Source organism: Trachurus japonicus, chromosome 13, assembly GCF_045865225.1.
Source record: "Trachurus japonicus isolate A0001 chromosome 13, Traja_1.0".
Taxonomy (NCBI): Eukaryota; Metazoa; Chordata; class Actinopteri; order Carangiformes; family Carangidae; genus Trachurus; species Trachurus japonicus.
The window spans coordinates 1,875,255-1,892,148 of NC_140919.1; the positions used below are offsets into that span (position 1 = coordinate 1,875,255).

General features: G+C 45.3%; 2 protein-coding genes across 2 annotated transcripts in view; both read left to right on the forward strand.

The window, feature by feature from the left end:
• Positions 1-13,641, forward strand: part of LOC146975212 (protein NLRC3-like) — a 347,620-nt gene extending 333,979 nt beyond the window's left edge. The window contains exons 5-6 of the mRNA XM_085794671.1: positions 12,120-12,166; positions 12,319-13,641. Of these exons, the coding sequence (XP_085650797.1) occupies positions 12,120-12,166; positions 12,319-12,872 (601 nt within the window). The 3' untranslated portion in view covers positions 12,873-13,641. The remainder of the gene's footprint in view (positions 1-12,119; positions 12,167-12,318) is intronic.
• LOC146975228 (protein NLRC3-like) lies at positions 624-3,049 on the forward strand. The gene is made up of 3 exons (XM_085794579.1): positions 624-637; positions 1,110-2,804; positions 2,896-3,049. The coding sequence occupies exons 1-2, from the start codon at positions 624-626 to the stop codon at positions 2,518-2,520; spliced, it is 1,425 nt and encodes a 474-aa protein (XP_085650705.1). The 3' UTR covers positions 2,521-2,804; positions 2,896-3,049.
• Positions 13,642-16,894: the final 3,253 nt, after the last annotated feature.

Sequence of the window (16,894 nt, forward strand, 5' to 3'; positions counted from 1 at the left end):
GTCTCTGTCTGTTGTGAACGTCCTCAGGGGACATATAAAGTCCATCTTGTATTATCTCTCTGTCCTGGTGTTGACTTGACACTGATTCCTCCACAGAGTGGACCAGGAGAGCTCAGAGGTTCCCAGTGGTCAGTCTGCCCAGCAGCATCAAACACACCTGGACTCCATATTTATGGTGAGGACATGTCCAACAGCTGCTGTTACATCTGTTGTGTTCACCATCATCTCCATGCTGCACTTTGACACCAGTGGATTGTCAGTCTGTCCAACATGGATCTGATGTTTGGCTCCATGGTTTTAGTTTGATGCTGTTACTCATAGAGTTTCTGTTCCAGCTGCTGGAGGAGAACATGGTCACTTTTGTCAAGAACGAGCTGAAGAAGATCCACAAGGCTCTGAGTCCAGATTACCCAGAATGCTCAGGGAGTCAGAGGGAGGATGAGGAGGTGTTGGATGGTGAGGATGAAGAGCAGAGGAGGAGCAGCAGAGAGGCATTAGTGATGATCACAGTGAACTTCCTGAGGAGGATGAAGCAGGAGGAGCTGGCTGAGCGTCTGCAGCACAGTAAGAGGATTTCTCTAAAGATTCAACAGGACAAATGAGACGTTCACTGACATCAACACATGGAAGGAAACATGTTCATATAGTCGTTGTTTAGAGGAATTAAAATGTTATATTTTCTTTATGAATTTTACTGTTTTTGTTTACTCAGGAACTCCTGGTCCAGATTGTGGACGTAAACTCAAATCTGTCCTGAAGGAGAAGTTCCAGTGTGTGTTTGAGGGGATCTCTAAAGCAGGAAACCCAACCCTTCTGAACCAGATCTACACAGAGCTCTACATCACAGAGGGAAGGGCTGGAGAGGTCAATGATGAACATGAGGTCAGACAGATTGAAACAGCTTCAAGGAAACCAGACAGACCAGAAACAACCATCAGACAAGAAGAAATCTTTAAAGCCCCACCTGGAAGAGACCGACCAATCAGAACAGTGATGACAAAGGGAGTGGCTGGCATTGGGAAAACAGTCTTAACACAGAAGTTCACTCTCGACTGGGCTGAAGACAAAACCAACCAGGACATACACTTCACATTTCCCTTCACCTTCAGAGAGCTGAATGTGCTGACAGAGAAAAAGTTCAGCTTGGTGGAACTTGTTCATCACTTCTTCTCTGAAACCAAAGAAGCAGGAATCTGCAGGTTTGATCAGTTCCAGGTGGTCTTCATCTTTGATGGTCTGGACGAGTGTCGACTTCCTCTGGACTTCCACAACACTGAGATCCTGACTGATGTGACAGAGTCCACCTCAGTCAACGTGCTACTGACCAACCTCATCAAGGGGAACCTGCTTCCCTCTGCTCACCTCTGGATAACCACACGACCTGCAGCAGCCAATCAGATCCCTCCTTACTGTGTTGACATGGTGACAGAGATCAGAGGGTTCACTGACCCACAGAAGGAGGAGTACTTCAGGAAGAGGTTTAGAGATCAGCAGCAGGCCAGAAAGATCATCTCCCACATCAAGACATCACGAAGCCTCCACATCATGTGCCACATCCCAGTCTTCTGCTGGATCACTGCTACAGTTCTGGAGGAGCTGTTGAAGACCAGAGAGGGAGGAGAGCTGCCCAAGACCCTGACTAAGATGTACATCCACTTCCTGGTGGTTCATCTGAAACTGAAGAAGGTCAAGTATGATGGAGGAGCTGAGACAGATCCACACTGGAGTCCAGATAACAGGAAGATGATTGAGACTCTGGGAAAACTGGCTTTTGAGCAGCTGCAGAAAGGAAACCTGATCTTCTATGAATCAGACCTGACAGAGTGTGGCATCGATATCAGAGCAGCCTCAGTGTACTCAGGAGTGTTCACACAGATCTTTAAAGAGGAGAGAGGCCTGTACCAGGACAAGGTGTTCTGCTTTGTCCATCTGAGTGTTCAGGAGTTTCTGGCTGCTCTTCATGTTCATCTGACCTTCATCAACTCTGGACTCAACCTGATGTCACAACAACAAACAACTTCCAAGAAGACTGAAACAACAGGAGTCAAATCTGCAGAGACAAACTTCTACCAGAGCGCTGTGGACGAGGCCTTACAGAGTCCAAATGGACACCTGGACTTGTTCCTCCGCTTCCTCCTGGGTCTTTCACTGGAGACCAATCAGAATCTCCTACAAGGTCTGATGACACAGACAGGAAGTGACTCACAGTCCAATCAGGAAACAGTCCAGTACATCAAGGAGAAGATTGAAGAGACTCCATCTGCAGAGAAAAGCATCAAATTGTTCCACTGTCTGAATGAACTGAATGATCGTTCTCTAGTGGAGGAGATCCAACGGTCCCTGAGATCAGGACGTTTCTCCACAGATAAACTGTCTCCTGCTCAATGGTCGGCTCTGGTCTTCATCTTACTGTCATCAGGAGAAGATCTGGATAAGTTTGACCTGAAGAAATACTCTGTTTCAGAGGAGGCTCTTCTGAGGTTGCTGCCAGTGGTCAAAGCCTCCAACAAAGCTCTGTAAGTGTAGAGATAGTTGGATTTATTCATCACTATATAATAACACTTCTGTCTTTTCAACAGGACAGATAATAAACTACTTTCTTCTCCCATTCCTCGTGAGCATCTCTTCAGACTGAGCAGCTGTAACCTCTCAGAGAGAAGCTGTGAAGCTCTGTCCTCAGTCCTCAGCTCCCAGTCCTCTAGTCTGAGACACCTGGACCTGAGTAACAACAACCTGCAGGACTCAGGAGTGAAGCTGTTGTCTGGTGGACTGGAGAGTCCACACTGTAGACTGGAGACTCTCAGGTGAGCATCCATCCAGCTGTTTATCTGATGCCACTTGAACACAGCAGCAGGTGTTGACAGAGGGTTTCTGTGTATTGTTGTGTGTGTTCAGTCTGTCAGGATGTCTGGTCACAGAGGAAGGCTGTGCTTCTCTGGCCTCAGCTCTGAGCTCCAACCCCTCCCATCTGAGAGAGCTGGACCTGAGCTACAACCATCCAGGAGCCTCAGGAGTGAAGCTGCTGTCTGCTGGACTGCAGTCTCTCAGGTATGGAGAGGCTGCTGCAGCCACACACACTGTCTGATAGAGGAGGAGGAGCTGGAACATTTTCTATGGCCCCGTTCACACCTGAGGTGGTGTAGGCCACAGTGAAGCTCCGCCCACTCCACTGACGTCCTCTGTCTCAGTCTGACTCGTCCCAACACAGTTTATACTGAAGCCAAAATCTCAGAGTGTTTCAAACATGAGCTGTGCAGCTTTCATCAGTCACAGTGATGAACTACTGAGATCAGGAGTTTCTCCTCATGATGACTTCAGTGTCTCATCATGACTCACTGTGTCATATTCAGGAGAAGAGATGTCAGTGATGAAAGCAGCTGTTGGCAGCTGTGCTCCGAGTCTCTCCAGATGTTTGGATCAGACTTTATTTCAGAGCAGACCCATCGCCAGAACTAAGTCTTAAGGGGGGCATATGGAATGCATGGGAGGGCACAATTATACATACATATCTATCTATCTATCTGTAGTAGCAGCAGAGAGATGGGGAAGCTCCTGTATGGGGAGCTAAGTCAGAGCCACACTCCCCATAAAGAAGCTGCCAATCTCTCTGCTGCCTACTACAGTTATTAACGGACCTGAAAATTAAAACCCGGACCTGACAGCGATGTGTTTTGATATGAGTGTTCGCTGTTGTCAGCCACGTAGCTCAGCTACCTAGCTTCAACTGTGTTTATATTGAGGCAGAGGAGAGAGAGCAACTGAACAACAGTGGGGGCTATATGAACAGGTCCACATTAGCAGCCAATGACGCAGCTGCACTACAGGTGCCGGTAAGGGGCGTGACACACCTGCCGCGATTGCCAGACCTGCTGCAACATAAGACATAAGATCGTCCCTATGTTCCCCAGGTCCTATGTTCCCCACTTTGTATGGGGCTGGGGAACATAGAACCCTTTTAAAAAAAGGGTCCTTTGTTCCCCGCTTTTCCCCAAAAGGACCCAGGGAACATGCAATTTTTGTACCCATACCTGGAAGTGGAGTTGTGAGTGACTTGACATATTTTTGCCTATTTTTGAGTGAGAAGTTGAGTTGTGTCTTTGAGTGAGAAGTGTAATTGTCCCATTGGTTGGGTTTAGGCAATGAAGAAAGAGAGTTGGTTAATTTTAGTAAAAAAAGACCAGGTAACAAGCAAGATGGCAGCACGCGCTGGTGCTGCGGCTGTATGCTCTCCGTTTTGGTGCTATGTTTTGTGTTACGACCTGTTTGAGTCTCACAAACCTAGTCTATGAACTCATCGACATTGGATTACAGCACTGCAAGACTGTCTCAGCAGAATTCCAGTCCGCTCACAATATTCCGGAGGATGTCGCAAGACCACCGGGCTCTTCCTGCACCAGCAGGCGGAGGAGACGGCGGAAGGAGCTGAGGCGAAAGAGAGGCTGCTGGTCAGGCATGCTAGCCAGGTTAAGGAAGCTACCACATCAGTGGCGTAGATGACGTAGGGTTGGTGGGTTTTGTAAACCCATGGGCCCTTCTTGTGGTGAAATCCTGCGGCCCCCCCACACACTGCCGAGGATTTTAATTTTTTTTTATTTTTTTGGTTTAACCTCTTAATGCACGCCCCTATTTTTCATGTTTTTTGCCATAACGCCATGCCCAAGTTGTGAGCAGCACAGATCCCACATAGTTTAAGATTCAGAGATGTGCCTGGTATCATTGTAAAGGTAACACTCTCAGGATTACTGTTAAGGTGTTTTTTTGATTCTGTGACTTTACTGACAAAAATGGCAAAGGTTAGAATGATTAAATTGTTTCCCCGCCCATAGGTTTGCCTATAGAATGACATGGGTACAGACATTCAGGGACCTCTCAGCAGGCTATAGACACAATTAGGCCACAGCCACAGGTCTTGGCTTCCTGCAGTCCAAATTTCAAGTCAAAAGACCAAAAGAAACAAAAAAAAATACAACCGCTAAACTCCTGGCGCGCAGTAGAGGGCGCACCCCTAAAAGCAGTGGATTATAGAACTATATGCCTATCTGCATTGTGTATTTCTATGCGGCGGAGCGGGTGGCGCGCACGCCGGATACACGGGGGTTTGTTTATCAGCAACCAAACGTGATGGCGTAGTGTCATACACCGTTGAAAACCTCAGACTATTGGCTAAAAGGTTATCTGCTTCATTTCACGGACAATTTCTATTGGCTCAAGCAGCTGTCAATCAAAGTCACGTTGTCAGTCTCATCGTCACGTGTCCTCATTGGCTTTCGAGACATGTCCCGGCCCATCCTCGCCACCGATTGGCTACTGCGTGGTGTCGTTTGAAGCAGGAAGACCTCACGGATGTAAACATTCAGTCACATGTAGTCACATATCGCCGTGCAACTCGTAAAATGCGGTAACGGGGCCGGTTTTTGTTTTGATCCGCGTGTATTACGTTACGCATTGGACTAAACACATGGACATATTGAGGAAAATACTTCGGTTAGAAGGAAACGGATTTCATATTTCACAAGCATGGGTACTTGGCAAGCTGTACAAACGGTCTTGTGTCATAAGATGGTCGCTGTAGATCAGCTGTGGATAAAGGGAAGACTTGAAAGGTATGTACGCATCATACGTTAGCTTAGCGGCTAGCCGACCTAACTGCTAATCCTGTTAGGGCTGTGAGCAACCAAAAAAATCATGGGTGGTCTTGAATTGATCGGGGCGATCTAAGCTTTCTAACAATGTATAACATGAATATATATGCTTAAGGGCTGCTGTTAAAAATGTTTGGGAGTAATTGATGCTAGCGCCACCTTCTGGAGCCGTACCGTGGGAGGTACAGCGTGCGTTAACTGGTTAAATCAGGGGCGGGCTGGTCATAGGGAGGTTCGGGACGCGGTTGACCGCGGCTGCCTTCTGTCGCAGCGGCAGGTAGCACAGAGTGTAACATCAGACTGGGTCACTGCATTATGTTGCATATTAAGGGGGGATACGAGCGGGCGCGGCCCCTCCCAATTTGAGCTGATCCATACGTCTATTACATCAAATCAAACAACAGAAGCTGGTCTACAACGTGTAAAAAACATGTTTCTATGACCCAAACACAGCCCAAACACTACTCAAATAAACAACCAAACATCAAACTTCATGAAGCACCTCTGTGTGGACCCAGTCGCCACATTTCTGGCTCGTATACTACTGTGCATTATGCAAAACAGTACACAGCTACCGCTCATATGAAAGGGCTACAAAGATTGGAACGTTACATAGCAACCGCGGCTGCACAGCAGCAGGCAGAGAGAGAAGACAACAACCAGCAAAGTCCAGCACACACAGACACTGCTTGACCAAAACATGGTTGTACATTTCCTCTTACCTTTGCTGTTTTGCCGTGAAAAGTTTGTTTTATGGGTAAATCCCATAGACCAGGGGTGCTCATTACGATTGGGTCAATCGTGTGATGAAGAACAAAAAAAAAGTAGGCTAGGCCTATATTTAAAAAAACACAGTTGTCTGGACAGCAGGCATTTTTCTCACAACCGACCTCAAAAGCGAGGGCAGGTCCGCCGAAGCATCATTCCGGGTGAGTCACACTCTCCGCCCGTTGTCTTTGTTGTCACTTTGTTGCCGCTCCACAGAGCACATGGCTACTTAATTATGCACGTGCTGACCATGTTGTGCTGAGGCATTCTGGGGGTGGAATATGAGGTGTGTTCATGTCCGCACCATTCTTGGGTCCGGTGTGATTTATCAATGGAATATTGCGGAGAGGTGTGCGTACGCACAGCTTGATCAGTGTCTCCCACTAACAGAAAAAAAAAAAAAAAAAAGTGTTTTTTTTTTTTCCTCACGTGTGTTTACGTGCGGTGCGCACAGGTGTTAGCTACATCTAAATCGGTCCGGACTGGCTTTAGGAGCGGCCGAACCTTTGTTGTTTATTTATTTATTTTTTTTTTTCAACTTTATTTAAAGTTGTAGCAACAACAACATTTCAGTCTTTCCAGCTCACATTCGTTACAACAGTAACAGCACACTTTACCAGAATCAACCAAGCTGCAGAGATAATGTTCATACATTGTACAATCATTTGATAGAGGTTTTGAGCTTTAGCAGCATCATTCTGAAGGACACTCATCTAAAATATGATTTAATTTTTTTTTTTTTTTTTTTGGTGGGGGGGCTTTTTTTCTGTCCTCTATTTGTGTGTGCAATGTGGCCCGCTGCGCACGCGGGCCCTTTGGACCTCAAAACCCATGTGGAATACAGCCCAGCTACGCCACTGTACCACATCGGACTTCACTACCGAGCATCTTCCTCACCAATGCCAGATCAATAACGCATGAAATGGACGAGCTGGAGCTGACCATCGCTACTAACAGCTACGTCCAGAACAGCAGCATGATGATCATCTCCGAAACCTGGCTACACCCACTCATCCCCAATGAAGCGGTGCAGCTAGTGGGCCGCACCAGCTACCGACAAGACAGGAGTAAGGACTCTGTTAAGAAGAGAGGAGGGGGGTTGTGCATATACTTGCTTAAATACTATATACTATACATATACTTGCATAAACTGGTGCACCAATAGCAGGATTATTGCAACCCACTGCCCCCCTGACCTAGAAGTCTTGTCAGTCCTCTGCAGACCATTCTACCTCCCGCGGGAGATAACCTCAGTTACTATCTCTGCTGTATACATCCCCCCAGCGCTAATGTTAGCACCTCTCTCTCTCATTTGCTAACCATGGTAAATGAACAACAGCAGAGACATCCTGAGGGAGTCCACATCATTGCAGGGGACTTCAATCAGGCATGTTTAAGAACTGTGCTGCCAGCATTTGTCCAGTATGTGAACTGTGCGACCAGAGGTAATAACATCCAAGAAAAAACATTTAAAAACGAATGAAAACTGACTAACTGCAATGCATTTCAATGGACATGGAAGCAGAGAATGTCCGAGTGTATGGGCTAGCAATGTGCACTGTGATTGGCTCATCGCGTTTGGGGGCGTGGCTTAGCCATAGGTCAATTGGAGGCATAGTCAAGCAAAAGACTGCTGAAAAGGCGTGACCGGGGTTACTTTAAAAATGTATTCCAGTACAATTACAAGTTACCTGTTAAAAATGTAATTAGTAACTTACTCTAAGTATCACAAAATTGAAGTAATGTAACGGATTACATTTAGTTACTTTTGGATTACTTTAAAACCAAACATATTCAAATTAACTCATTGAGTGCCACGCTCCTTTCCAAAGTTTTAGTCAAGTGTACCGGCAATTTAGACCATTTTTGACGATTTTTGTAGAGCCACAGTGTATTCTATATTATTGCCACCAACGCATACTGTGGCTCATTTGAAAGGTGAAACTTTATGCTTCAAATGGCCACAAACCATTTGTTTCTATATGCCTCAGTTCCTGAGAAAACTCAAGCTAAACACGGCTGGGTTTCACCAAAATCCCTGCTTTTTTTCTAGAAAAGGAGATACAGCGTCTTTTATGAAAGGTGCTCTGTGCCTGTCGCTCTTATGACACTTGCATTTCTGGATCAAAGGGCTCGTGTAAGATAAATATATACAACAATTGTTGTTCTATTCACAAAACCACCATCGGGAGGGGGGCGCCACTAAACAACAATAACACAGACGCAGGGCCGGCCCCTGGCATAAACACTCTATGCGGTTGTTTAGGGCCTCAGCCGTCAGGTGGGGCCACATGATCAGAAGGTACTGGGGTTCAATTCAAGTCATTTTAACACTGAGGTCGGCGCGTGCGTTTACGCAACGGTCTTGATATGTTTTTGTTTATATTTCGGTCATTTTACGCCGTAGAAACGCGGTTTAACTGCTCCCGTGACCGAGGGACGGCTCTCCACTTTCAAATACACCCGCCCTCGATGACCTACGTTATTCACAGCCAGAGTTAGAGAGCCAATAACAGAGCATGGTGCACGCATCGCCCCCTCTCACTGTGCGTAATTGGTTGAATCCGTTGTCCGTCAACTTGAGCATACGTGATTGGTTGAGCTCCGAGCTGCTGGAGCCTCGCCAGTGACAGCGGAGCAGCTGCACTGCATCCACATGCAGAACTCGGTTTGCAAAAGCCGAGTTATGATAAAAACTTCCAGATCATGAGCTGTCATGAGTTTCGCTAAACTGATTTTAAAAATGTGAAGTAATCAGCCAAGTAATCTCTGTTTTTATCAAATGTACCGGTAATCTGATTACGGGTTTTTTTCTGTACTTGCAACGGACTACAGTTACCCTTTTTTCGTATCCTGATTATGTAACGCCGTTACATGTAGTCCGTTAATCCCCAAGCCTGGGCGTGACTCTGCATTCCGGTCAGGAGACAAAGAACAGTACAGCACGGAAAGAGCAGAACTAAAGAGGGGCATCAAAGAGGCAAAAGAGGCCTGCAAAAGGAAGGTGGAGGGACATCTCACAGATAACAACTCACGCAGGATGTGGCAGGGGATAAAGCACATCACCAAATACAAAGGCAGTTCCAACACCAATATGGACACCTCATTAGCAGAGAAGCTGAACAACTTCTTTGCACGGTTTGAGGTTGAACCAGACCTGCCACCTCCATCTTCCTGCATCCAGGATGCATCCAGGATGCTGGAAGTGAGGCAGGAAGTGAGGCGGGCATTGAGATCAGTCAACCCGAGGAAAGCTGCCGGCCGGTAAATGTGAATTCACACATTCACACACTGATGGCGGAAGCTGCCATGCAAGGCGCGAACCACGACCCATCAGGAGCAAGGTGGGTAAGGTGTCTTGCCCAAGGACACTACGGCAGCAACCGGGACAGAGCTCTACCACCTGAGCCACTGCTGCCCCGAATGGGCTACCAAGCAAGGTACTTCAAGCCTGTACCAGTCAGCTTGCTGGGGTTTTCACTGTGATTTTTAACACATCTCTGTCACAGAACATCATACCCCCCTGCCTCAAAACTGCCACCATTGTTCCTGTACTAAAAAAGATAGCCCCTGCAGACGACTTGAATAACTACAGACCAGTGGCAACGCCAGTCATCATGAAGTGCTTTGAGAGGTTGGTCTACCACTACATCAAGTCTTGCCTACCACCCTCCCTTGATCTCAACCAGTATGCGTATCGAGCAAAAAGGTCTACGGAGGATGCAGTTTCCATGGCAACACACACAGCGCTGAACCAGCTAGAGCAACGGGACACCTATGTGCTGTTCATCGATTATAGCTCAGCCTTCAACACCATCCTCCCAGACATCTTGGTCAACAAACTGCTCCACCTAGGCCTCCCCTCTTCCATCTGCATGTGGATTACAGACTTCCTCACCAACCGGTCACAGTCTTGGGGCATACCTCTCCTCTCCCATCACGATCAGCACCGGTGCACCACAAGGTTGCGTGCGAAGTCCTTTGCTCTACTCGCTGTACACCCACGACTGCACTCCAGCCCACCCAACCAACACCATTATCAAGTTTGCGGATGACACGGTCATGATTAGACTCATATCAGGGGGAGATTAGACCAGCTACAGAGATGAGATCCAGAGCTTGTCGAGGTGGTGCTGCACAAACAACCTGAAATTAAATACATCCAAAACAATAGAATTCATCATGGATTTCAGGAGGAAGCACAGGGAGGAGCCAACACTGCTGTGGATCAATGGAGCATGTGTAGAGCAGGTCCACTCATTCAAGTTACCTCGGGCTTCACATTTCCTGGGCCATCAACACCACTGAAATCACCAAAAGGGCACAGCAGCATCTCCACTTGCTTAGGCCGCTGAGGAAAAACAACCTGAGTGAGAAGTTGCTCGTGGCCTTTTACCGTTCAGCGATTGAGAGCATCATAACATACAACATCAGAGTGTGGTATGCAGCAGCTGCTGAGAGAAAGACCCTACAGCAGATCATCCACACAGCTGAAAAAATCACCGGCCTGCTACCCTCCCTCAATGACATAGCCACCACTCGCTACCTCAAAAGAGCCTCCAACATCTCAATAGACTCCACCCACCCTGGTCATAACCTGTTTCAACTGATGCCGTCAGGACACACACATCCAGATTCAGAAACAGTTTCTTCCCCCAGGCCATCATGGCATTAAACTCTCAATAATCTCTGTACATTTGCACTACTAACAACTCACAGATCAGCCAGAGAGTGGGCACTTTTGAGGCACTTGCACTTTATAGCTGTCATGCACTTTCAGTATCACAGCTAGCTGCTGCACCATAGCAGCTGCACCATAGACTATGGATTGTTTTTTATTAATACTGTATGTGTGATGTGTAGATGGGATGAATGCTGTTTTATGAATTCTATTATTTTATGTCTAAGCACCATTGGGAGTAGCATCTCCAGTCTCGTATTTATACAATGAAAATAAAGTTTCTATTCTATTCTTAGGTAGAGGCTAGACAGGCCAGATAGAGAGAGAGAGTCCAGGTAAGTAAAGAGAGTCCATCGACCAGCTACAGCGGGGAACATAGGACCCCTTTTTTGAAAAAAGGGGAACAAAACAGGGTCCTATATTCCCTGATCGGGGAACATAGGTACACTTCCGCCTCAACACATGGGGTGGGTGCTCTACCAACTGAGCTAAACGCCGCCCCATACGGCTTGATTTTAAGAATTCCAGCCCCCATTAAGTAAGATCGGACAACAAATGTTGCCTACACAGACATCACCTGTAAAAACCGTGCTGCTCCAAAAAAAAATTTAAAAAAGGCTGTCGCTGTGCTCTCCAGCTGGTTCACCTGCAGCTCCACAGAGGAGCTCTGCTGTTCCTCTGTCTTCAGCAATCAGCTGAGACAGAGCACAGTGGATGTGGCGCTGATCATCTGTTGCAGCGCACGTGTGTGTTTAACAGCAAAAAAGAGTGATCGCTCCCGTGAGCTTTTTAATCTTATCGTTAACGGTTCATAATCGGTTAACAAGCGTCGGTTATCGGTCAGAAAATAATTTCAAAATGTGTATTCTTAATCCAGCTCCTTCTTCTCTGTGCTCAGTGTTCATCCATACATACAAGCCTCCATGTGAACACAGTGATAAAACAGTGTGTGTGTGTGAGAGCCATGTAATGTCCATGTGTGCATGCTGACAGAGAAGGTGCTGCTCTGACCCCCCTCCTCCTTTCAGGGTGGAGCCTGCTGGAGTCCCATGGTTGACACCAGGTCTGAGGAAGTGTAAGTGTGTTTTTACTTCGATTCATGGAAACAAAGCAGCACATTCAACCATCTTCACACTGTCATATCACTGACCTCATGAGTCTTCATCAAACTGTCAATAACTGATCACATGATCAATAACTGCAGCTGTGTCTTGTTCTCTCCATCAGATTCCTGTCCACTCACAATCGACACAAACACAGTGAACACAAAGATCAAACTGTCTGACAACAACAGGAAGGCGACACATGTGGAGGAGGATCAGTCATATCCTGATCATCCAGACAGATTTGACCTTCAACATCAGCTGCTGTGTTCAACTGTTCTGACTGGTCGCTGTTACTGGGAGATCGAGAAGAGAGGAAGCGTTTATATATCACTGAGTTACAGAGGAATCAGCAGGAAAGGAGACAGTGATGACAGTAGGTTTGGAGGGAACGATCAGTCCTGGAGTCTGTTCAGCTATGATGGTGGTTATGGAGTCAGGCACAATAACAGAGCGACAGACATCACCTCCTCCTCCTCTTCCACCTCCTCCTCCTCCTCCCCTGTCTCTGACAGAGTAGCAGTGTATGTGGACTGTCCTGCTGGCTCTCTGTCCTTCTACAGAGTCTCCTCTGACTCACTGATCCACCTCTACACCTTCAACACCACCTTCACTCAACCTCTGTATCTTGGGTTTAGATTCTGGTCCAAGTCTGGTTCCTCAGTGAGTCTGTGTTGAGTGAATCAGAGCCCCTGCCCTTTTTGCCTCGTATAAAAAAGTGCCCTTTTTATGTGTTTTTTTTTTTCAATAAATAAACACATTCCTGTTGCATGGGGATGTAAACAACAGCACGGAGAGAGACTGACAGAGAGGTACAAGCTGCTGCCTCATCAATAACTCTGTGTGTGCCGCACATAGATGAGAGAAACGTGACAGTGGAGCGACTTAAACCTTTGTGAGTTATAAACCCACGAACATCACTTCCTTGTCGGTTCTGACAAGTCGCCTTCCACTTATTTAACAAGCTTGAAAACGATCATATTACAGAAATGCGCCCATTTGTGTTTGTTTAGCTAACTGCTTGTTAAGAACCCCCTCCTCTGTCTAACATCACCTGAATGTAGTGAACAACAGCAGCAACAGGAGGAATCACTCACTCAGCTTGATTTCACTGACTATTTGAATTTGTTTCCAGATATTGAGTTACTGCTAATTGTGACTTTGCTGTTGTAAATATTGCTGCTGTTCTGAAATATGCACAGTAGCAGTCACAGTAGTCATTTCTAGGTTTTGTCACATATAGATGTGTAGCCTGTACTTCTATTTTGCACTTGCACTCACATGATTTTTTTTTCTGCAAGCCATGTTAATGTGCACCTAATACCATATTAGCCTCAGCCTACCAGTTCAGAAGTCATGACTCTGTTTCAGGAAGTTAGGAAATGGGCTCTATGCACAGCTCCACCACTTCCTGAATTTAAGGCAGGTCCTTCATTTCCTGTCTTACATTATTAGACACTGATTAATCCAGGTGTGTCTGATTAGTCACAATGGTCAGACACACCTGGATTAATCAGTTTGTCCAATAATGTAAAAAAAAACTGATATGAATTAAGTGTCTATAACTTAACATCATAAAAGATAAGAAAATTATTCTTATTCAAATCATATAATATCATACAACTGCAGAACAAAAGAAAACGCTATAATCGGTTATTTTTGCAGAAGTCTCAGCACTTAAAAGTGCGTAAGTATACTCCTGACTGTTCGTAGATTTTGTTCTTAGTTAAGAACAAATTCTGGATAAGAAAACATTCATGGGGTGGTGTTTAGCTCGGTTGGTAGAGCACCCGCCCCATGTGTTGAGGCAGTAGTCCTCGCTGCAGGCGGCCCCGGTTCCAGTCCCGCGTCGGACGGCCCTATCCTGCATGTGATTCCCCCCATCTCTGCCTCCCATTTCCTGTCACACTCTCAACTGTCCTATCGAATAAAGGCATGAAAAGCCAAAAAAATATATTAAAAAAAAAGAAAAAAAAAAAGAAAGCATTCATGAATGCCACAATCTTCGTAAAAACTTATTCACGAACCGTTCTTAAGAACAAATTTGTTCTTAAGTCCTACTTACGTAAGTTTTTACGAAGATTGTGGCATTCATGAATGTTTTCTTATCCAGAATTTGTTCTTAAAGCAGAAGTAAGTGATATATTTGTGTTAATATAAGTCTTAAATAGTTATATCTTCCGACAGCAATCACTTACATAGAGTGTTTGGTCTGAAACACGGGTCTGTCAGTCACTCTGCTCTGCTCTGAGCCCAGGAGAAAACATTTATCGTATCCTACAGTTTTTATCCAATGAGGAAAGAGAACGGCATGCAGGGCTGTGTGTGCAGCCAAGGAACGCTGTGAATGTGGCGACGTAGGGACGAGGACTGTTATGGTGCGTTCAAGGAAACTCGTATTTTTCCGACCGTGAAGTCGTACCAGTTCGATCTGGTACGAGTTCACGGGTCGGAAGTTACGAGTGGCCGTTATAGTGACTTTCACCGGTAAAACAGGTCGGAAAAACACGAGTGGGTTGCCTGGAACGCTACAAAGTCGTAAGTTGTGACTTGAAGCTGTAATTTACGGTTTCAAAAGCCTGCCTGGAACGCAGCATTAGCGAAAACGACCGGACCACTTACTTCTGCTTTAACTAAGAACAAAATCTACGAACAGTCAGGAGTATACTTACGCACTTTTAGGTGCTGAGACTTCTGCAAAAATAACCGATTATAGCGTTTTCTTTTGTTCTGCAGTTGTATGACATTATATGATTTGAATAAGAATTATTTTCTTATCTTTTATGATGTTTTTAATAATCATATATATTAATAATAATAATTGACAAATCATTGCGGGGGGGGGGGCATGCTGCCGATATGATTTTTTTTTGCTAATTGCGGGCTGTAACAGTGCACTTACTGTAAGTGTTCACACTACACACAACAGTTTTTTTTTTCATATGTGATAATATGATGATATTTATGATGGCACACGTGAGAGTGTGGTCTCTCTGATGGGGAGCATACATCAGTCCGACGGCTCATTTCTCCGACTACCCATTCTACAGTGTTAAGGTTAGGTTTAGGGTAAGGTTAAGGGTTAGGGCTACTTAAGTCGGAGAAGTGGGTGGTCGGACTAATGGACGCAAAAATACAGAAATGTATGGTCGGAGAAATGGGTAGTCGGATGGACGTCATGCGCCCCTCTCTGATAACAACCGAAGAGCTGCATCCACCGCTGATACTAAATATAGCCTAAATATAAATATAAAAATATAAACTAAATATAAGCCTTTTGTTTGTTTCTTTGTTTCATTCCTGCCGCAGTAGCGCCACTTCACTACTTAAGTTCTTTTTACGTTTGGAGTCTGGTGCTCCCTCCCAGATTTTCATTTGAGCATTTCAACTTTCTTTCTCACTTCACCTTCTCTGCTCAGTGCCTGTGGGTGCTGTGTGCACACGGCACTGCAGTCTCATGCCCTTTTACGGGCATTGATGGGGCGGTTACCTATGCTAATCCTATGTTAATTAGACTCACCTGGCACACGCCCTCAACTTACGAGGAGATGGCATTCATCAAGTAGGAACACAGCTGCGAACAATTCTGAGGCTTACGAACGCGTTGATGAATCTGACGTAGGGTTTTCTTAAGGAACTTCTTAAGAACAACTTAAGAAAGAATCTAAGAAGGTTCTTAAGAAGATATTGGTGAATGAGGCCCAATGTTCTTTATTTGACTGTATTGCTGATATTAAGCAGTGGTTGGCTCAAAATTTTCTTAACTTAAACGATGAAAAAACTGAATGTATTGTGTTTGGAGATACTGTGTCAGCTGACTTTGGCACCCTGTCTCCAAAGCTCAGTTCAACTGTCAGAAATCTGGGTGTGACTTTTGACAGTCATCTCAAGTTCGACAAACAAATCAGCAATGTTGTCAGGACTAGTTTTTTCCAGCTGTGTCTTTTAGCTAAAGTTAAAGTGGTTTTAAGCCGCCACGACCTCGAGAAAGCCATCCATGCTTTAATTAGTTCACGGTTAGATGCCGCGGCCCGTCTTTTAACCAACACTCACAGACGTGTGCACATTACCCCTGTTCTTAACTCCCTTCACTGGCTTCCTGTCCTTTTTAGAATTAATTTTAAACTTATAATATTTGTTTTTAAAGCTCTTAGCGGCCTTGCCCCATTGTATTTATCCGAGCTTTTAACCATCCGAGATCCTGGTAGAGCTTTGAGGTCAGCTAATCAACTTGTACTGGAAGTGCCCAGATCAAAATATAAACACTGGGGTGACCGAGCATTTTCTGTTGCTGCTCCCAGGCTCTGGAACAAGCTCCCCACCTAGATGCGTCTCATCTCTGACCCGGGCCTTTTTAAATCCAGACTAAAAACTATTTATTTAGGATGGCTTTTAATACCCAGTAGCACGGTGGCACTTTTATCTTATTTTATTTTATTTTAACTTATTTGACTTTGCCATATTTTATTGCTTTCACTGTTTTTATTGTTTTTAAATTGTTTTTATTTCTGCTTCTTTCTTTTTATTATTACACTATGTAAAGCACTTTGGTACACCGAAAGGAGTGTTGTAAAGGGCTGTATAAATAAAGTACATTTACATTTACATAAATAAATAAATTCTAGGGCTAATCTTTGTATGACTGAATTATTCTGCATAAGACTCTGACTAATACTCATAGTAATTCTGCATTAGCATCA